The sequence below is a fragment of the Eptatretus burgeri genome, chromosome 16 (assembly GCF_056783735.1).
Source record: "Eptatretus burgeri isolate ZD-2024b chromosome 16, Ebu_testis_v1, whole genome shotgun sequence".
Taxonomy (NCBI): Eukaryota; Metazoa; Chordata; class Myxini; order Myxiniformes; family Myxinidae; genus Eptatretus; species Eptatretus burgeri.
In genome coordinates, this window is record NC_140976.1 from 2,881,213 (window position 1) to 2,904,880 (window position 23,668).

Sequence of the window (23,668 nt, forward strand, 5' to 3'; positions counted from 1 at the left end):
ACAGACTATAAAATCCTCTCAAAAGCTTTGGCCTTACGTATTTCACCTCTACTAAAGGATATTATACACATGGACCAAACCTACTGTGTCCCCGGGCGTAATATCTAGGATAGTATCTCTGTTATTCGAGATGTAATTGATATTTGTGAGATAAATCATGGAAGTTGTGGCCTGGTCTTCTTGGACCAGGAGAAAGCGTTTGACTGTTTTTCTCACACATACCTTTTTGAAGTTTTAAAATGTTTTGGTTTTGGCCCCCTCTTTCTATCACATATACAGTTATGTTATTCAAACATAATGGCCTTGTTAAAAATAAACAATGAACTTGTACCCCCATTTGGGGTTGTGAGAGGGGTAAGGTAGGGCTGCCCTCTTTCAGGAATTTTGTATACTTTATCTCTTGAACCCTTCTTAAACACCCTTCATAAATCCTTATCTGGTGTCACTATGGGAACTAATCCCTTAAAAAGCATCGCCTATGCAGATGACATCTGTGTCTGCATAAATAATGCAGAAGACATTGCTAAGATGATGAGTACCTTGGATCTCTTTGGTAAAGCATCATCAGCCAGAATAAATTGGGCTAAAACAGAAGCACTGTGGCTCCAACCCTCTACCTATCCCATATCCACCCCCCCTTTCCCTCTCCCTCCTCGTCTCCCTGGCAATGTTTCTTGGAAAAGTGATGGGATCAAGTTCTTGGGAGTGTTTCTTGGTCCGGGTGATTTTGTGAGGCAAAACTGGGAAGGTTTGTTGGCACGCATGGAACTAATTTTACTGAAATGGAAGAGTTTACTCTGCCAACTGTCCTCCCAAGGCAGGGTACTAGTCATCAACAGTTTGGTCACCTCAACGTTATGGTACAAGATTCTTGCCCTACAGCCACCTGCAGACATCGTGGACAATATACAGAAATGCATCACTCGTTTTTTCTGGTCTGGAAAGCACTGGCTGCGACCGGAAATCCTGAACATACCAGTGGCTGAAGGTGGCCAAGGACTTGTGAATGTCAAGTGCCGCATCATGGCTTTCCCGCTGCGAACAGTATGGTGCTTCTTGTATGAACCCTGTTTGGTCTGGAGACAACTCACCAGTTGCATCTTCCGACAAGCTGGAAAATTGAACCTTGCACAAGAGTTGTTCTTGATGGACTCAACCAAGATAGATTTGTCTGGGTTACCTGCTTTTCACCGAAGCCTACTCAATGCATGGCAAGCTTTCGGCTGCTGTCGTGACCCCTCGACCTACTATACACTGAACCCATGTTCTTCAACGAGCCACTGTTTCACAACAGTTTATTTGAAGGCAATGAAGGGGAAAATGCTTTCATTCAGCAGTTCACAAACACTGCAATAACGAAAGGGTGCCACTTGAAGAATGTCACTAATGATAGGTGGCTAAGTGCCACTGCTCTTGTGTCAGAGGTTGGCATGAGATCATGTCGCAAAGTGGACAGCGTGCTAAAATTGGTACTTCACACCTACTGTGCCTCACAAAAAGTTTGTAAAAAACCCCTCGCATACCCACCTCTGACTTTTCCCCACCTTTATCTATCTGGCTCTACTAGTCTGGAACCTCTTGGATTTGGCCGATCTCGATCCTTTTCTGGGAATAATCGAAAAACCCTGAACATACAATGCCTAAAAGTCCTTTTTCCCTCTTTGTCCTCCCCCGTATAGTGTGGATGGGTCACAGTCTTACCAAAATCCCCTCCTCTTTATCCTATTTGGAATTGGTACTATAGACAGCCTGTACCAAAACGGGTTGGAGATCTCCAATGGAGAATCTCAGATTGGGTATTGCCAACAAATTCTTTAATTCACTGGTTTTCACAAAAAAAAAGTGAGCAATGTCCCTACTGTGGACAAAGCGAAACACTACCTCACGCGTATATACGCTGTATCCGTTTAACCCCTTTATTTGTTTTCCTGAAGATGCTTTTGGCATGTCTCTCTAGTAATTTTGATTTTCCAACCTTTATTTTTGGCCCGAGTATGCCCTTCAACTCCCCAACAGCAATCCTTATTCATTTTTTCCTTTCACAAGCTAAGCTTGCTATCTATCTATAATTCCAGCAATGTGTGTGTGTGTGTGTGTGTGTGTGTGTGTGTGTGTGTGTGTGTGTGTGTGTGTGTGTGTGTCTGTGACCGCTGTTTCTCGACAACCACTGGTCCGATCTAATTGAAACTTGCCAGATATATTGCTGGGGCTCTCCGGATGTGCCTTTTCAAGGTTTGATATTAATCGGACAAGTGCTTCCCAAGTTATGGCCATTTATTTACCAACCAATGACAAGACACGTTGCTGCGTGGGCGTGGCCGATGGGGGAAGGGAACCTCAGCCGCGTTCCCCATTACGGGTTACAACGTACGGACTTCCGGATAGTGATGACTTCGTGCATTCTAATAATTTCTCGATTTATTATGCGCATTTATAGATAAACACAATGCCCCAAGTTATGATCGTTATCATATTAGACGGTGCATAAATTTCCGTAACATCAGAGTGAACTGGTATGTTCCGAAGCAGGAAGTAAATTTTTTTTTTTTTGCACTTACGTTTTTTTTTTTCTTCTCTTCTCTTCTCTTTGTGTTTTTCCTTGCGACGACATTGCGAAAAGGCAAAATACATTGGCGCTAATTGAATAATTGGCCATTAAAACTAAATTGCGAATAATCGTAACTGCGATATGCGAACTTCCGGGCCACGCACGTACGGGCATGCGAGAGCGAAGGAACAGCCTGTGTGGTTGTTGTTTCTTGCTCGCAGTTTGAAAGTTTTTTTGTTTTTTTTTTACGGGCATGTACTAGTACTATATATAAAAGACAAGAAAATCAAAAATGTGCAATGATTTGTATACAACAGATAGCTTAGAAGTGTTTAAAGCCCTTTGTGTTTCAAGAATCAAACTGGAGTTCTGGTATTGCTCTCAGGTACAGGTGTTTGAGACCCAATGGTGTATAAACAATGCCTTCTGTAAAGTATCTGAGGGTCAGTTAAAATTTACTTATTAGTTAGTTTCTGTATACCCTCTGTCTAAACTTCTTGTTGTTTGCTTATGATGTAAAATTGTGTGCAACTGTGTGAGCCTCTGCATGTGAGGCAATCAATTTTTGTATTTTTGTAATAAAGGGACATAAAAGTCAAAAAAAAATCTCTCTCTCTCCTCTCTCTCCTCTCTCGTTTCAAACTCTGGCCAAGTTATACCAAGTACTTCAATAATGAAGGGTCCATGCTACTTCCTTGGTTGACACTCAGCATTTAAAAGGACAGACAATGAACAAACAATGCTGTAAAGGCAATGGCAAACCACCTCGTATAACTCTTACCAAGAAACTGCTTTGGCAGCACCAACAAACTATAAGAGCATCTTCTTCTTTATTGTGTTATTGTGTTCACATTATTGTGGGGTTGGCCATGGAAAGCATGGCCAAAGTCTTTCATGAACCAGCTTTTTTCACAATCCTCGACTCTGACTCGGCTACTACACTGGATGGCATCAGCTCAGGTGTCCTAAAAATCTGCTCTGCTGCTCTTGTACATCCTCTCGTTGAACCAGCTTTTTCACTATCCTCGACTCCGACTCCGCTACTAGACTGGATGGCATCAGCTCAGGTGTCCTAAAATCTGCTCTGCTACTCTTGCACATCCTCTTGCAGCCCATTTTACCATGCCATTTGTATTAGGTCATCTTCCATCTTCTTGGAAATCTGCCAACATCACTGCACTCCGTAAAAAAGGAGCAAAAACGGATTCCCTCAACAACAGACATTTCAACTTACTGCCAATCATCAGCAAGGTCATGGAATCCATCATCATAGTTGATATCATCATTCCATTTTCTCCAACAAGCTGATCTCAGATCATCAATTTGGTTTCAGACCAGGTCACTCCACCTTGGACATGTTGCTTCGACGCTCCCAACAATGGATGGAGGTCCTCAATGTCAGACAAGAGATTGGGGCATCTCTCCGGAGATACCTCATGCTTTTTGATAGAGCCTGGATCCCGCCTTGCTTTCCAAACTGTCTGGCTCTGGCATCCACAGCAAACTCCACACATGGCTTACTGACTTCTTCCACTCTCATAACCAATGTGTGGCACTCAACTGGATCCTTTCATCTCCTCTTCCTGTCAAAGCTGGAGTACCCCCAAGGCAGTGTTTTGGGCCCAACCCTTTTCCTGATCTTCATCAATGATCTCTCTATCTCTCTGGAAAATCCTCTTCATCTATTTCCTCATGACTCGACCCTCTGCTGTGACATCCCTCAACATTCAGACAAGCAGGCTGCACCCTCTTCCCTCTATTCAGACCTTAAAAAAAATCAAAAGCTCCTCAAACACTTGGAGTATGTCTTTCAATCATGACAAATCTCACACACTCAAGATGTATCAACAAAAGGACCATCTGGCAACCCATCCTACCTACTTTCTAAGCAAGCCTCTTGAGGAAGTTTAGTAATTCAAACTCCTGGGTCTCGCCATCATCCATGATCGTTCTTGGGCAAACCACATTTCAAAATTGGCCTCGAAAGCCACTGGGAATCCTCCGTCATTTAAAATCCTTCCTCGGCACACTTGAACTCCTATCCACCAATAAGGCATTCATCCACAGCTTGATGGAGTATGACTCTCCAATCTGGGCTTCCCCTCCCTCCCCCTGTCCCCTGCCTCACCTCTCCCTCAGCTTGATGCTGTGAAAACCAAGGCCTTCAAGATCATTGGAATTTCTCACAATGAAGCGCAGTCTATGGGTCTATCACTTTGCCATTGCAGAAAGATCGGTGGTATCTCAGTCTTTTATCACAGCCTTTCTGATCTTGCACTCTCTAGTTTTACCTCTTCTGGAAAAACTACCCAAAGCCAGGGTCACTGATCACCTCCACTCATGTGTTCCTCCTTTTCCCCACCCGTGGAATCAACTACCATGTCTGCCTTTGGCATCCAAGGCTATGGCTTTCTCTTTTTTTTCTCTTCAATCTCTTTATTCCCTCTAGGTGTTCAAGACAGCTGTTAACCACCATCTCACATCATCCCTGTGGGAGAAAATAATTATATTAATGTACTCTCAATCATAAATAATTGTTGCTGGTGTTTTATAAATTTAATTTTTATGCTGTTATGTCAGTAATGCTTCCTTTTAGCCAAGAGTCTTTTGACCTAAATGTTGATAAAAGGGATGTCTTGCTATGGAACAAAGTGACCTGGTTGATAACACTGCAACTTTTGCCATGATTCTTTCACCGAGTGGACACGTATTGCAATTGGAGTTATTTTGCCTAAGGCTTATCAGCCCCCCTCCACTCCCACAAAAGCATATAAATGCCAGAAAATGCAATCTTAGTTTAGTGCAGATCATTGTGGATGCTTACGTCTCGTTGTTTTGGACTCCTTGGTTGACCATGTTAAAATAAAATTATCTGATGTAATGTACTTTCCGTTGTGGACAGTGAATTAATTGTGGCTTTCATTTGAGTAACAGGATTTACATTGAGTCAGTTAAAACGTTAACTACAAAATTCTACAACACTTGGTGCCGTGACACGGAGGTACTATATCCCTGGAGGCAGTCCATGGTCCAGAGGGAAGGCGAATGCCAACGAGATGCCATCCCTGACAGCGGGGCTGTTCTTAGCGGGTAATGTACTTCGAACAAAGGAAAGTACATGTCAGATAATTTTCTTGGAAGCCCGGGAGAATCCTACGGTCTGGGACCACTTCAGCCTGGGGCTGAACAGAGATCGATGGATCTCTTGAAGGGAAGCTCGAGTCTTCGCCGTACCTTGAGTGAGTTCGTTACTCGGCTCATGGTGCTGTACTGGGTACAGTAGAGGCATTGGGGAAAGGCCAATCCCCTCTGGCCAAAGGGAGGGGGGTTGGAATACCACCTCCGCGAGGGGTTCGAGTCCCAGCTCGCTGTGTGAGTAAAGTGTGATTGTGTGTGAGAGTTATGTGGTTCGAACTAACAGTACTACATAGTTGCTTTATTACAGTGCTGGCCAGCATTTATTGTATTTTGAGCATTTAGTGTATTTTCGTTATATTGAAGTGCATATTTCATGGTATTTGTGACCTGTTAACGGTTTGAAAGATGGTACAGGGCAGGAAGAGGATCGAGGAGGAGTACTTAAAGAGGAGATTAAGGAAGCTGAGACACAACGCAAAGAAAGGGGTCCTCTTGGTGACAGGGTCGGAGTGCAGACCCGATCCTGAAAGGCCACATTGAAGGCTGTGTTCAGCTCGCAGTCTCTCTGGAGGCGAGCATGCAATATATCGAACAGCATCATGCTGAGACTGAGTTCCGACCCAGGTAAATGGGCAAGGTAAACGAGCAAGGAGAATGGTTAAGTGGGAAATGAATAAGTGTTATGAATGTTTGTTGAGTTACCTGTTTGTATTTCTGTTTGTTCATTGTACTCACTGGAGGTTTGCTTGCTGTGAGGCTGTTGTATTGTATTGTGTGGAGGTGTTACGGATTTGTGAATGCAATGTGATTGGAAAGGTTGAGTTTTATGTTAAGAACGCAAGTTGGGTGTTCCAACCTGGAACTCTTGTATGTTTGTATTCATATCTGATTTGTATGCACACTGATTTGCATTGATCTGCATGTGGTGCTGAGTGAGTGTCGAAATGGAACGTGTGCGAGGCCAATAGATTTCACTGGAATAAAACATGCTCTATTGTGTATTGTGACCTGTGAAGCTTGTGGGAGTGCATGTGTGATGGAAAATGGAGATAGAGTTTGGTCGTCATCGTAGATTGTGAAGACTCTGGTTATTAATAACTTGTATTTATTGATTAATATATCGTCAATTACTGTACCTATGGACCTTGTTAATCTGTTAATTGAGGATAGGGAAAAGTTATTGAGAATTGAATCCAGATAATAATATATTAAGTTGAAGTACTTACAAAATATTGAAAGGGGGTCTACATTATTAAAGTGATCAACAGATTGGTCAACATTACATATTAGGAATCATAAGTTAACTGCAAGGGAAAATCAAGTTATGAGGGAAAACAGCATGGTATTTACATAACCATAATGCAGAATGACTGGAAGAAGGGCGAGACCAACAGAAATCATGAAATCAATGAAATGGAAATCGGAATTGTACCATGTATTGTAACTGTATTGCCCTCACTAATTAGGATCTGGTACTGACCTGACTGTAATTTAAATAAAATGCCTCAACAATTTGTAGAAAGACAAACAAAAGGATAAACAAGAATTATGTGGAGTACGAAGGCATGACCATGTGATATGAATGTTAAATCGGTCAGAATAAAAGAATTATATTATTGAAAAGAGTGCAATGATGCTACAAGCCAATTTAAATATTACCTGTGTTATTTGTCTTCTGATTAATTGGTCAACGCGATTTTTGATTAAGTGGTACTTATTGTACGTTTACTTAAGTAAGATGAGGTATTTTAACACTGACTTGACTATCTTTCATCAGTACGGAAGTGCTAAGTTAGCTGGAAATAAATAAACAAATAATAGCGGTTGCTCTGGAACTACTTGTAAATGAAACTGTGAATTGCTTAGCAGATATGAATGTTAAAATGTCAACTGTGCAAAATCGACTTAAAAGAAGTAGCTAACTTTCAGAATTATTGTACAGATGATGGAATATTTTTGGTGAAAATAATTATTGATTGCAAATTGGAACCCTGATAAAGACTGTTGCCCTTTATACATGGAAATAGCAAATGAGATGAATGTTTTGATTGTACATACAACTGAGATTTCTGTGTATTTTAGCATGTCGTTTTGGTGTGAAAAAATAATAAGGAAAGGGATAAAATTTTGATATAACATATAATGCAAGTTGAATGCTTCTGTAAGAACCTTTGTCAGTCTTGTTGAAATACATGAGCCCATGACGTTTACTGATTGATGTTTAAATGAGGCTTAACCTTGATTTTGTTTGTTTCGGAGTGTTGAGAGCAGTTGAACCATGAAATGTACGATTTTGTCTAATGAAGCTTTGGAAGAACTTCCACCGAAAGATTGGACAATGGGGAGAACCCATATTTGGGTGATTGGGCATTCAACACGTGATCATGAAACTACCCCCTTCCTGAGGAGATAAGATGAGCAATGTGGTGAAAAAAGAAAAAGAAAAACCCACTGAAGAGAAGGTTGGACAAGTCAAACCATGGCAAGGCAAAGTCTTAACGTCGCCGTTGTGTGGTGCCAGGCAGGCCAGGCAAGCCTGGGGGAATGTCCTCAGCCACACTCACAAATCGCTGCTCTGCAAATACATCGTGAACTTGCCGCGGTTGCTTCAATGCATGACGAAGGCCCTGAAGGTCCACATGGCGAGTCATCTGCAACATGTGTTCAATGGTGCGGGTGGGGCTCGTGCAGCCATCGCATCTGCATCCAACGTGCACAGCTCACTTGGTGAATCAAACCTGATTGCACAAACTGCTGCTACGAGGCCCCAAACTCTGCTGGGGCTGGATCTCTGGGTCACTTCTCGAGTCCTTTTTGTCCCCTTCAACCCAGTGTTGGGTCCAAGCTCGTACCTGCCAAGATCTACCTTCTCTGCAACTCAAGGAGTGCCTCGACTGTGTTTCCCCTTGGGTGCTGCTCTATCTACACCCTGACCTGCTTATCTTCTGACTTCGGGTAGCATGTCTTTTCGATTTGTGACACATGCTGATGAACAGGCCATGAATTAAATGGAAACACACTCACTAACCTGGCTGGGACACTATTGAAATGGTCATTATCCAGCATTCTTCTGATATGAGCACTCACTGCCATTTTTGATTGAACTTGTGTCATGGATATCTTTTCTCCTCCAGGAACGGGCTATGGTGATCATGTGAAATATAATTATTCAAATTTTCCTGATAAGGAAAAAGGGGGGAATTGTGGGAGAAAATAATTATATTAATGTACTCTCAATTATAATTGTTGCTGGTATTTTATAAATTTAATTTTATGCTATAATGTCAGTTATGCTTCCTTTTAGCCAAGAGTCTTTTGACCTAAATATTGATAAAAGGAATGTCTTGCTCTGGAACAAAGTGACCTGGTTGATAACACTACAACTTTTGCCATGATTCTTTCACCGAGTGGACACGTATTGCAATTGGAGTTATTTTGCCTAAGGCTTATCAGCCCCTCTCCACTCCCACAAAAGCATATAAATGCCAGAAAATGTAATCTTAGTTTAGTGCAGATCATTGTGGATGCATTCATCTCGGTGTTTTGGACTCCTTGGTTGACTATGTTAAAATAAAATTATCTGATGTAATGTACTTTCCGTTGTGGACAGTGAATTAATTGTGGCTTTCATTTGAGTAACAGGATTTACACCGAGTCGGTTAAAACGTTAACTACAAAATTCTGCAACATCCCCAATCCAAAACGATGATCTTTTCCACCCTCCTTAACCCCACACAAATCCCTTTTCATTCAAATTTTCTAGTTTTCCCTCCTTGGTGTTTCCTTCTGTATCAATTTTGTCCATCCCATGCATGTGTATTTTGTGTCCTGTTTTTTGCTCTTGCATCCTGATCCGTTTACTGTACTAGCTCTTCCACGAGCCTCGACTATGTATACATAAAAGAAAAGTAGAACAATTTGAGGAGTGTCAAAAATTTGAAGTGTGCTAAAGGTTTTCAAAAAGAAAGAAAACAAATGCATCAGAGGGCATCAAAGGCAAAGACACAAGGATCAAATGACGATGAGTGGTGATGAGACCTTCACTGTACCAAGTCCAGGGAGAGGTTATTTCGGTTTTCACATCTGTGTCAAGTCCCATTGGCAAAAACAAGTCTCCCCGAAAGCACAACACATGCTTGGACTACACATTGGCACATCACATTATGGACAATGCATACAGTCACACAACACATTAACAAGCTCGTGAACTGCAGCTGATGGAATGGCCATCCTGGTGTGAAAAAGGTAGGCCGATATGCAAGTGCGATGTTGTATATCCATTACAAGCTGAGAAAAAGTCTCTAAAACTTCTCTGTGTTACTCAAGGAAAAGAGCAAGGGTACAAGTAATACTTGAAAATGGCGATGAGTAGGTTGAGGAGAAGAATGTTGGCAAAAAGGAGGTAGACACAGGTGGCGAGGATTATCAAGCCATCCATATTTTCATCGGGACAGCGTGGGCTCTCAAAATCACTGGCATTGGTCGTGCAGGAAACAGTGGTGGTACCTGGTGGGCATGGACAACACGTTTATTCATCCAAAGGCAATTCTTGCCTCGGGGAGGTGACAGTTTTAACTTATATTTGTCCCTGCACTTTTACTTATTCTATCCTTTAAGTTAAACTAGATGGTATTCATTGAATACTTATCCTGTGCAGTCTTGAGAAGAATTTGGTGCAAGCCAACTCTTCTGTTTTTTTAAAATTTGATCCAATATGGTGCCAGAACAGTGACTGATGATGTCACTTTTATCAAACTATATTTCCTATTGGTAGTTGATGAATTAGTTAAAGTTTTGCATCGATCACTTAGCGGTTTCAACAATTGCAGAGAATTTTTTTTGCATCCTGACCAGATCAAGCATTGCACTTGCCGAATTATGACGTCATAATGAAGGCACTGATTACATCATCATTAACATATCTTATTCCCCATGAGGAGTACTTGACAATGAGCCATGTTTGAATTTTTTTCCATGGAGTGGTTTCAGAGATATGGAGGTGCAAAGTTATTCCAAGATAGCTCCTCTACCACATGACCTATCATGTCATAATTATTATGATAAATTCCGACAGGAGGAGGCACACCTATGGTCAAAATTTTGTGTCAATCAGACCAGCAATTGCAGTTAATTTTTTTCCCATATGAATGGATCAAGCGTTGCACTTGTCAAATTGTGACGTCATAATAAAGGCACCGATGACATCAACATAAACACATCTTATACCCCATGGGGAGTACATTACAATGTGCCACGTTTCAATTTTTTTCCATAAAGTGATTTCGGAGATATAGAGGAGCAAAGCTTTTCAGTTTCTTCTAAGATGGCATCTGTACCACGTGATATATGACATCAAATTATCATTGAAAAATTATCCAGGAGGAGGTGCTTCAATGGTGAAAATTGTGTCCGTTGGACCAACAATTAGGAGATTGGGATCATACTCTTTGCAGAGCGTTGGTGTTACTTAAGCACTTTCCTTAGTTATTGGGCACAATCCTGGACGGGTCGCCACTCCGACAAAGTATACCAGCATGCTGACACTCATTTTGTTGACCTCGGAAGGATGACAGGCCGAGTTAACCTCACCTGGCATTAATTCAACAACTGAGCAGGATTTGAACTCAGGACCATTGGATCCAAAGCCCACCACCCTAACCATTAAGTCAACACCAGGCATAATTGCAGACAATTTATTTCTTTAAACTGACTGGATCAATCGTTGCACTTGCCATATTATGACGAAATAATGAAGGCACCGATGACATCATCATTAACATATCTTATTCCCCATGGGGAGTCCTTGACAATGAGCCGTGTAATTTTTTTCCATAAAGTGGTTTCAGAGATATAGAGGTGCCAAGTTTTTTGTTTTTTCCAAGATGGTGCCTGTATCTCGTGACCTATGACGCCATAATTATGAATAAATAAATAAATCCACAGGAGGCGCATGTATGTGTGAAATTGTGTGTCAATCGGACCTTTGCCACATGACCTATGACGTCATAACGCCGCATGGCACAGGAAGTACTCACAGAACGTCAAACACCACAGGATCTCGCCCCCACCGCATTGCCAGGTTTTGAGAAGCCAATGGGTGTCGCCAGGGGATATGGAGATGTTTCAAGCAGGCAGATGATATGGCATCTGGACGTTGTGAAGAGCAAAGCACGGGCTATAAACATCCAAACCAGATTGCAGAATGATGCGAGTTTGGGATGAAGAGGTCAAACGAGCTGGTTTCTACTGCATGCTTCTGGAAACAGAGGTCGGACAAGCTGGTGTTTGCCGCATGTGTCTGGGAATGGAGAGGCCGAGCAAACTGGTGTCCGGAGACTGAGCACTGGTGAACGAGCAAGAGTGAGCTGGTAGACAAGTGCAAGTGAGCAAGGTCTGGTGCCAGGCAGACACAAATCCAGCGGAGAGTTTCCGAAGGTGTCAGCGGTACACACTGATTGATTTACACAATCTTTCTCTTTCTGTCCCTATTCTACTTCATCCCCTTCGGATGCACACAAATCAATGCAAAGTGCGAACTGCTCTTTTCAGAGCTTATCGATTGTCGCTAGTGTGGGGGAAAAATTTATATTAATGTATTTTAAATTGTAACAAATGGAGTTTCAGAAGTGTAACTTTTATGCTGCAAGTTGAATTGGCTGTCATTTCTGGCCAAAAGACTTTTGCCCTAAATGATAAGAAATGTATTGTTCTGGAGCAGAGTGACCGAGCTGATAAATGAACCTTTGCTTAGAAATGTACGAAGTGGCTTTTCATCTAAAGGACACGTCTACACAGTCTGGGTGAATATCCCCCAACCTCTCTCTCATGAAAGTATAAAATGCTTTGAAATGTAAAATTGTTTCGGTGCAGGCACGTGAGGAAGTATAGTATCTCAGTGGCTTGTGCTCCTTGGAACTGACCAAGTACCAAATTAGAATAAAATTCTCTGATGTAATGTAGCAGTGAATTGAATCGGGTGGGTCTAACTGTTAACTAAAGTAAGAATAAATGAAATAGAACCAAATAATATTGCAATCAATGGGGATTCTGAAGTTCATTGTACGAGGGTGAGAAGTGTATAGTGTATAATTAGAAAAAAAATTATTTCACAAGGAAGGACTTGTGTGGACATCAGTTTTATTAGTGTCAATAAGGTTTTTGTAGGATTTTATAACCAAATCGGACAAAGGTTAAACTCTGTCTGAAGTCAAATAGGATTCCACAATCGGCCAGTTAGAATCCTTCAGGAGGACAACGATCACAATAAGGTGGGTTTAAAAAATCCACATCACTCCTCATGCTGTTTAAACTAAAGCAACACAAATTCACGTTTGCACTTCTTAATACACTTTGCATCTCACCTTTTCACCCCCCTCTTTCTCTCATTGGACCCACATAAGTCCACCGGCTTGTTTGCGGATGAGCGACGTGTCACAAGCATGACCTGCCTTCTTCTCCTCTCTCTCTCTCTCTCTCTCTCTCTCTCTCTCTCTCTCTCTCTCTCTCTCTCTCTCTCTCTCTCTCTCCCTCTCTCTCTCTGTTCCTCTTTCTTCTCTTATTTCCCGGAATGACTGTAGCACCCATTTGTCTTGTTGACAAGTGACTGACTGGGAGGGGATTTTGTGCATAGTATTGTTGCGAATCTGGAAGCCATGAGTGCGCAACATTCAGGTCCCCATAGCTCAGTTATTTCGATAAGTGAATGTGGATAGATATCTCCCTTTCCCCTATGTCTAATGGGATTAAGTGTGCATGCGCTGCAGTTATTTTATAGATAGGATTTTTACACTTACTACAACTACAACAACAACTTTGTAACGACCACACCTGCCTTCGCTTCCTTCCACCATCCACCACCGGCACCACTGCATGCGTGCGTGTCAGCACGTACGTGGGCGGAGTTCACGAGGACCTGACGTCTCTCTCGCCCAATCCGGTGGATACAAGCGAGGTTGCCAACGGTCGGCCAATAAGCGTAGCCCACGCAGGACCATGTTACTCTCCTTGTATGAGGGGCAGTCCACCACGACGGCCGTCATGCCCCCCCCCCCAGTCCAATCAGCGGACTTGGCGCCCCTTTCGGCCAATCATGGGGGCGACGAGCGAATCGCGCGACGCAACCGTCCCATGAGGAGGCAAGTGGCCAGAGAAGAAGCCCCTCCCTCCTGAAGAGGTGTGGTTGTCTGAACCAGCGTGAGAGAGAGACGGTGTGCTCGTGGCAGGAGCGTTGGCCAGTGGATAATTGTTCAGGGCGTTCTGGCTGCAACGAAAAGGTCTTGTCGTAAGGTTGCCTGTTCGCCTTGAAAATGTCTCGTCGCATGCCAGAGGAGCGTGTGGGAGCCCGATGCTGCCCTCCATACCCGGTGTTTGCAGCGGCATCGAGCTGCGGGTTCAAGTCCCGCCGAGCCGGATCGACAAGGGCCGCACGTGGCGGGAAGGTCCATTTTCTTTTGGGGTATTGTGTGTGCGCGTGTGTGTCTGTGGGCTCGTCTTTAAGTAGAATTGTCTAAGTGCCTTGTACATACCTGCATTGCTTTTAGTCAGTTTAACTCTGCTCTTGTGTGTTCCCTCCCCCCCTCCCCTATTGTAAATAAATATTCCTATTGTTGAATGTTTCAGCTCGTCTCTGTCCTTTCTTTCATTGGCTTAGCACGGTGCGTGTTGGGGAAATAAAAAGGCCGTTGCTGCCGTAGTTGCGCATTTGGACTGACGGGACCTCGGTAACCATCCGCTCAGGTTACGCACGGGTCGAGCACGATAACAGCTAGTTCTGTCGAGGGTGTGAATTCCTCGATAGCTCGCCACGTGGGCCTCTAAGTATTTTGAAGTTTGGCAAATAATCCTGTCCCACGTGGTTGAATTGTTGATGGTTCACGGTCCTGTAAGGGACCCGTATCTCCGGAGTTTTCCGAGGGTAACGATCTGAATTCCGGGTGTTCGGTGGAGTCGACTCTGCTGCTTCAACTAGTGGTCGTGCTCGCAGCCGATACCCGGCCCACAACAGTATATGGTTTTCTCTATTGTGACACTGCTTGCACACATGTAATCTATGTTAATCATTGTAAACCTTATCCAAACTGTCTCGTTGTCAGCTTCTGTTGGTTTTGCACAGTGTGTAGTAACAGGGAGTTCGTCCCCAGCATTTCAACATGTGTAGTTATTAGCCGGTGCGTTTCCCTATGGTCACGCTCGGCCATATTTTGATCAAGATGTCAGATCAGTCAGCACAGTCCTAATCTGGGGTGTTTAATTGGCTGGAAAGGTAAAGCGGGATTGGACGCTGGACTCCTAAATTAAGTCTCTCTGACTGAGGTTGCTTTGCAACCCATCATCCACGGAGTTATCCGTGGTTCGTCGGCTTCAGAGTCGTCAGACATGAAGTGGATCCGAGAGCTCCCCTCACAATCCCTATCAGAGGTGAATCCATAACAGCACCAAACTCGTGTCCACTACCTGACCAATGTTGGTGAAACATCTTCCCGATGATGAACTAAAAGGCAAAACAATGAGGAAACCACCACCACAATTGTGGTGCAGTTTCCGCCGTGCAGGGTAGCGGGACATTGTAGTTTGTGTATACCACAAGATGTTGGGAAATCAAAATGTCTGAGAACAACGTAGAGGTTAGAACACTGAGACAAGCAGCTTCATGCGTACATACCGTGGATACTATCAGAAACTTCGCCAAAAAGGATGAGGTAAGGGCGGTAAAAAATCCCTCTTAGTACAAAGTCCACACGCTGCTCATTGTGGATGAGGAGGCTTTGTGTGCTCACCCCATACGCGAACATGCTCAGGGTCAACAGAAACAGGAAGAAGATGAGGTCTTCCACCTGCAGGCACAGGAAACAGCCGATCGTCGGTTGTAAATACCATACACATGAGTTAGTCTGTGGTATATCTCCATCATAATGTGGTTTATCTCCAAAACATTAATTCCAAATATTGTGGTCAATTATATTCTTCACCATATCATTTTTAATCTGATATAAATGACATGCCAGAAAGCATGTTTCTACCTTTGGTGTATTCCATGAGATGGATATTGAATTGTGAAATTATTACACAAAAGCAGAGGCTCAACGACAATATGTAGTACAAGCAAATATCACTCATCGCTTCGCTGACGGGAATACAAATAGAGGGGGGAGAGAGAGGGGTGGTAGGAGAGTGCTGCACTTTATTAGGAGGGGGGAGAAAGGAGGAGACAGAGAAAGAGAAGGGGAGGGAGGGGTGGAGTGAGAGAAGGATGAGGGGGTGGGGGAGAGGAGTCAGCACAGAGAAAGATATGTTATGCTTTATGAATGAAAACATCTTGTTTGCACACGCGCACACACACACACACACACACACACACACACACACACACACACACACACACACACACACACACACACACACACACACACACACACGCACACACGGAAATGAGACACAGGTAGAGGCCATTCAGCCCTTCATGCCTGCGTCACATCAACACCACACCAACTTATTAACACAAGATCAAAATAAGAAAATGCAAAATTATATATTTTTTAAAATAAACTGTTTTTTGCGGGGTTTTTTTGTCGTTTTTTTCCAGGGCAGGGGGCATGGGCTTGCTTAAAAACACACATCAACCACATAAAACCCCTTGAATAAAGTTCAAGAAGAAATATAATTTATTTGGGAGCATGTAGAACTCGGGCGTTTTAAGGAAGTTTACGAAGATCAAGTCTGCCTATTTATTTCACAATTTTTTTTTGGTCAAAATGGAAAACGTGAATTTACCTGCCGTGTTTTATTACACACCAAAATTATGCAAATCAATGTGTTGAAATATAACCAACTTTGTTTTGTACTACCCAAATCGTTGGCAGAGTGAGCAGCCAAGAGAATGTGCATGTCTGTTTCAGGTAGGGTGATTAATCACTGTGTGTGCCGTCCCTTGGATGGACATTAAACTGGATTTTCCATCACACACTCACCTGCCTCGAAACTGTCTCGCCAGGGTTTGAATCACGATCAAGCTATAAACTATCATCCTGGTGTTTGGTAGGCAGGGTGATTAATCAATGTGTGTGCCATCCCTCGGATAGACGTTAAGCTGGACATCCTGTTGCACACTTACTTCTAAGCTGTCTATCCTGGGATTAAATCCCGACCCACCTATAAGTTGTCCACCCAGTGTTTCACATGCAGGGCAATTAATCAATGTGTATGCCGTCCCTTGGATGGATGTTAAACTGGACATCCCATTGAACAATCGCCTCTAAAGGCCCGGTCACACCTTGACGTTTTAGCCAGAGATGGCAACGTATTAAAATTTATGTAAAACGCTGGCTGACGTTGAACTTTTGATGTTTTTTTTTTTAAGATTCGGACGTATTCATAACGAGTTGGTCGTATGCATAACATATTAGTAATGGACACAGAACGTTTCGTTGTGTGATAGATAACTTATACCAACGAATGCTGAACCTGTTGTCGGCCTACACAACCGATGCCCAACGATAGTCTAACTTCGGCATAGCGCGTTGCACGCATCGCCGACGATGTCGTGACGTAGCCTATTAAAAGGCTGACGCACAACGATTCGAATCATAACTGCCGTAGAAATGGAATTGACAACATCGCGGTCACACCTTGGCGATCTTGCCAGCGTCTGCCGACCTAAGAAAAATGTGTCTAAAACGTTGGGGCACGTCAAATACGGTATGAGTAAGTTTGGTATACGTGAGTAGAACGCTAAAGTACGCTATCATACGTCGTAGTAAGTAGAGTACGTCAAGAAATTTTAAACATGTTCAAAATTTTACGACGTACTCGGCGTATGACACACGTTCCGCATGCGATGGGGATAAGTTTTACACACGATATGTGGACGCTTACACACGTCCACAAACGCTACTTATAAGCTACTCATAAGTCGAAACACGTCGCGGTAATGTCTTTTTTACGCGAAACTTATTTCTAACTTATGTTTGACGTGCTTTGAACCAATTCTTTACGTAGTCCCAACACACATCGACGTATGTAGACGTATTCCAATGACGTCTTCTGGTCGAGAAAAAAAATAAATAAATGAATGTGTTTCTAACTTACAACTGCCATATAAAGACGTGTTCCCAGCGGTTTTGGGAATTGGTATATAAAAATGCTGCTCATAAAAGGGGAACCCAACAGTGTTTTCGAGTCCTTTTTGAGTCGATGTCCATGTCAGCAGTAACAGTATCAGTATCAGTATCAGTATTAGTATTAGTATTAGTAGTAGTATTAGTAGTAGTTTGTTCATGTTGGCAGTAGTAGGTGAGTGTGAGGGGGAGGGTGTGAGTTATGATGGATCGTCCTTGCGTCCGTGTGTCCACGGGTAGGTTCATAGGCTGCCACTCAACGATTTAAATGGCTGCATCTCCACTATTGAAAGTAAACGCTTGTGTTCAAAAATTGGAATTTTTTTTACACTCAACGACTTTTAAACGGTACCACTCAACTATTTTCATTCTTTACAATGAACGATTTAAATTTCTGTCACTCGCCTTTGTTTTTTGACGCTGGGGTTTTGAAATTTTAAGCGTTTCTTCTGAACGTGTTAAAACGCTCAAACTCGACTATTTTAAATAGACGCTGCCGATGGACAATTGGATTCATAGCCAAGCTAGACATCGAAGTGTGAACATCCTCGTCATGCCGAAGAAAAGTTTGAAAAATGCTGCAAATAAGTGTCCTGGCCGTGGCCGTGGACGCTGACGCAAGGACGATCCATTATACCGACGTCTTTCAGCCTATGAGTAACTTAAAAGTAACGTCTGTCGACGTGTGGCAACGATCGCGTAACGTGCCAACAACACGTTAATCATAGGTTAGAAATAAGTTTCGGGTACGCTAAACATTACCTCGGCGTGTCTCATCTTATGATTATCTTACAAGTAGCATGTGTTGACGTCTGTCAACGATCGCAGACCGTGCATACAACTTGTGGCCAGCGTAGCGGAACGTGTGAGTCATACGCCGGCATACGTCGTGAAATTTCAAGCATGAAAAAATTTGAGGACAACCGAAAAGTACAACGTTTAAAGCCAACGTACAACGACGTATGGCAGTGTTTTTCAGCGTGCTCTCAAAGTTATCAAAACTTACCCATAACGTATTCAACGTGTGCCAGCGTTTTAGAAAAAAAATTCAAAAATCGGCATACGTTGGCTAAAACGTCAAGGTGTGACCGGGCCTTAAGCTATCTAGTTATCGCCGGCACCAGTTTGTGAAAGACTTGGGTCAAACTTCTCTTGACCGAACTGACGAGAAGGTGGGATTAATGGTGGCCATGAACATAAATATGCCTGGTGTTGGTTTAATGGATAGGGTGGTGGGCATGGAATCCTTGGATCCTGAGTTAAAATCCCACTTGCTGTTGAATTAATACCAGGTGGGGTTGACTCTGCCTGTCATCCTTCTGAGGTCGGCAAAGGAGGTGCCAGTTTGATGGTATCCTCTGTTGGAGTGGTGACCCATCCAGGATTGTGTCCAATAGCCAAGGAGATTGCTTAGGCAGCACCAACGCTCTGCACAGAGTATGGTCCCAATGGATGGATGGATGTTGACATAAATGCACTCGTTAATCCTCCTACATAAAAAAGTTTTATAAAGCAATTTGCGACCAATAAAAAAATTGATTTACCAACAGCATTCATATGATGAACGCCAAATGAGAAGCTGTGATACTGCAGTGATATTTCAGTCAAACTGCACCATTCCTGTTCATCAACATGTAAGAATACCTGTAAAACGTCTTTCCACAAACTTCTCATAACAGGTTGGAGCAGTTTATTGATGCACAAAATGTCATTTTATCATTTAATTGGCTTTTTAAATGCGGGATGCGTTCAAAACCACTTGATCCACGAAGCGAGTCAGCCAAGTGATGCTAACGAAGACGGTGCTGGTCACACGACCTCAAGCTCATGGCGGCGACACTTTTCACGGGTTACAATGTTGTATTTATTTTCAATGTTTTATATATTTTGTTATTTTGGAATGTATTAAATCCATCTATATTATTAAATTCTTTTTCTACTTGTTTCAGTTGACTTGGGTGATGGTTTGGATACGAATCGCTTTTGGAATGGTTCTGTCCAGTGTCCATCCCTCCCTCACGAGCCTGAGCTGGTTTAGTTGAGTCCACATTTGCATTAGATTTCTTTTCGTAATAAAACGATTAATGTTTTATATATTTTTTAATTTTTGGTTGCGTGCACTAGCCCAGAGACAAAGTGACTTCCTCGCATTGGAATCACAATCATGGCCTCAGCAGTTGCTGAAGTAGGTCGAGCTACAGTTTTACATTGTTTTGAGAGGTGACCAAGAAGAAGTACAAATTGGGGATTTAGCAATTTCCCGAAATGGTACTTTAACGATGTATTTCGGCATCTTTTTGTCTTGGTAGTTCAGAAAACGTTCGGGAATAAAGGTTATGACTTTTAAATGCTTATTAATTCACTCAATAGGAGTTTATGAGTAGATCTGACATTGTGTTCATATTTGAATAGGTGGCCATATTTTTCTCTGTCATCCTTCAATGTGGAGTACTACTGGAATCCATGATAAATGATTCTCATTCTCTCATTCTCTCTCTCTCATTCTCTCATTCTCTCTCTCTCTCTCTCATTCTCATTCTCTCTCTCTCATTCTCTCTCTCTCTCTCTCTCTCTCTCTCTCTCTCTCTCACTCTCTCTCTCTCTCTCTCTCTCTCTCTCTCTCTCTCTCTCTCACTCTCTCTCACTCTCTCACACACACACACACACACACACACACACACACACACACACACACACACACACACACACACACACACACACACACACACACACACACACACACACTTCAAGTTTCAAACTCCAAACTCGCGGTACAAATACAATTTTGCATTGGGGTAACATAAGCTATGTGGCCGCGGCCTCATGTGGGGAAGTGGGGGGGGGGGGAGGGGTACATAAATTCTCAATGTAAATGAGCACCGTGTAGTGCCCCCTGGGTATTACAATTTACAAATTTCCTTTGGCTGCAATGTTAATTATTAATGTTTATCTTCCCACGCAATTACAAATAAATAGAAATGTTTTGAAGTTTTGAAAGAAAAACGAAAAACATGGTCAGTCCATCCATGAAACCATGTGACTACATGTCTATTAATTACATACTGTTTGCACGTCAATTTTACCCTGACTTCACACACGAACGTCTATTTATTCCGTACAATTGGAATGTACTTTTCAACCCCTTTGACCGACCCCATCAGACTGCTGAGACCCCTTTGACCGTTGAACACCCTTTAAGACTCCCAAGACCCTTCAGATCCTGAGGACCCAAAAGTCCCCAGAGAACATAAAAGATCCAGATGACCCAAAAGTCGAGGACCCAAAGGACTGCAAAGACCCAGATGACCCAATAGACCCTGATCACCCAAAATACCCATATGACCCAAAAGTCCCCAAGGACTCCAAAGACCTAGAAGACTCAAAAGTCCCCAGAGGACCCAAAACACTAAAAAGAACCAGATGACCTAAAGGTCCCTGAGGACACAAACGACCCTGATGACCCAGAAGACCCAAAAGACCGAGGACCCAAAAGACCACAAAGACCCATAAGACCCTGAGGACCCAAAATACACAGATAACCCAAAGGTCCCCAAGGACCCAAAATACCCTAAGTACCCTGAGGACTCAGAAGACCCATTAGACCCTTTAAGACCCTCAATAAATCTTTTACCTTTAAGACCGTATTAACACTTCAGACACCTTTAGATCCCTTAACCCTTTACACCACTGAAGTCCCTTTCAACCCCTCAGACCTTAACACCCTTCAGACAGATTAGACTCTTGACCATTTAGAGCTTTAGACCATTTGGACCTTTTTATATCTGTCTGTCTGACTCTGTCTTGTCACCTATCCTCTCCTCCTCTCTCTCCCCCTCCCAACTGACCATTGGTATTTTGGGTGTGAGGTCATGGTGGCTGTGTAGTTTCCTTAAGGCTCCAAGATGCTTTGTGTGTCGACCGTTTTATCCCTCTTCATGTCGGCTTTTTCACCCTTCTTTTTGGTTTGCTGCACAACATTATTCTCTGTTCGGGTCCCCACCACACCGTTTCCAACAAACCCGACATTATACCCACCCCGCCCTCCCATTCTCTCCCATCTCTCCTCCCTCCCTCCCCTCCAAATCCCCTTTACCCTTCTCTTTCTTGGAGAGAGAGAAAGAGAGAGAAAGAGAGAGAAAGAGAGAGAAAGAGAGAGAAAGAGAGAGAAAGAGAGAGAAAGAGAGAGAAAGAGAGAGAAAGAGAGAGAAAGAGAGAGAAAGAGAGAGAAAGAGAGAGAAAGAGAGAGAAAGAGAGAGAAAGAGAGAGAAAGAGAGAGAAAGAGAGAGTGAGAGAGAGTGAGAGAGAGTGAGAGAGAGTGAGAGAGAGTGAGAGAGAGGGAGAGAGAGTGAGAGAGAGTGAGAGAGAGTGAGAGTGAGAGAGAGAGAGAGAGAGAGAGAGAGAGAGAGAGAGAGAGAGAGCGCGCGAGAGAGAGAGAGAGAGAGAGAGAGAGAGAGAGAGAGAGAGAGAGAGAGAGAGAGAGAGAGAGAGAGAGAGAGAGAGAGAGCCCATAGCTCCCAATAAGGTGAGGGTTTTATCGGTACACTTGAGGGGTTGTCATATTTTCTCATTGCTTTGTTTTGAGCTGTGCCTTACTGTGTCGGGTTTTCATCGCTATAACATACACCAAGTAGTGGTTTCTGTCAGGAAGCACTATCTCTTTTTCCCCATAACTCGGTACAGCCTACGGAAAACTTTAATGAAAAAATGTCGGCACATTCCCCGTATGCGGTCTTCGAGGCCCTTATACGGAAACATGGCATGGTGTGTGTTCCTCCTCATGAGGGAGTGTGGAAGACATCATTATCTCGATTGGTAACATTATCAGGCTAAAAAAAATCCATACAGCTTCACGGATGAATAAATGGGTGGTGGTTTTTGTAGCTGAAGAGCAGTTAGTACATGAAATCGTCGTGACCAGTTTGTCCACCAAAATAGACACTTTGTCCGAGCTTCCCCACTTGACACCCCCAGCCGTGAAAGTGTTTGTGTCTAATGTGCCACCGTTCATCCGGAATTAATCGCTTTTAACTGAGCTATCCCGGTTTGGTATCGTAGTGTCCCAGATCAAAATGTTACCTCTGGGCTGCCGTAGCGAGCAGGCAAAGCATATCATGTGCTTCCGGCGGGAGGTGTACATGGTGTTTCCTACGTCCAACGTGGACAAAGTATTAAACAGTGTTTAAATTTCGTGTTGGCAATCACGAGTATCAAGAATATGTATCGATAGAAACGTTAATATGCTTTAACTGTGGGAACTTTGGGACTTTAAAACGTTTCTGTCCCCAAACTTCCCCCTCTGCAGACAAGCAGATGGCCTCATTTGTGGACACTGTGTCCCTTGCTCATTCTGATACTGTTATACTGTTGCGGGCCGGGCGTCAGCTGCGAACACGACCGCTAGGTGAAGCAACAGAGTCGGTTCCGCCGATCACCCGGAATTTAGATCATACCTTTCCGGAAAACTCTGGAAAATACGGGTCCCCCATCGGACCGCAAAGCGTCAATATTTCGACCACGTGGTACAGGGTTATTTGCCAATTTTCAAAATACCTAGAGCTCCACGTGGCGATTTACCGAGTCTCCGCACCCTCGACGGCACCCGTAACGGAACGAGCCGCAAGCGTACTCGAACCGTGTATGACCCGAGCGGATGGCCAACAAAGTCCCGTCGGTCCTAATGTCCCCTTATGGCGGCACCAACGGCCTTACTAATTTTCCAACATGTGTCACGCTAATCCAATGGAGGAAAGGACACGAACGAGCTGAAACATTTAACAAGTGGGGTATTTATTCACAATAGGGAAAGGGGAAACACAGCAGAATTAAACCGACTGTAAAAGGAATGCACGTATGTACAAGCAAAAGCACT

The 23,668-nt window shown here is 43.3% G+C and overlaps 1 protein-coding gene across 1 annotated transcript in view; it reads right to left on the minus strand.

Annotated features, from left to right (window-relative positions):
- Positions 1 to 23,668, minus strand: part of LOC147010335 (transient receptor potential cation channel subfamily M member 2-like) — a 258,972-nt gene that overhangs the window by 49,694 nt on the left and 185,610 nt on the right. The window contains exons 21-22 of the mRNA XM_085859000.1: positions 15,348 to 15,519; positions 10,039 to 10,192 (exon numbers count right to left, since the gene is read on the minus strand). Coding sequence (XP_085715126.1) covers positions 10,039 to 10,192; positions 15,348 to 15,519 — 326 coding nt within the window. The remainder of the gene's footprint in view (positions 1 to 10,038; positions 10,193 to 15,347; positions 15,520 to 23,668) is intronic.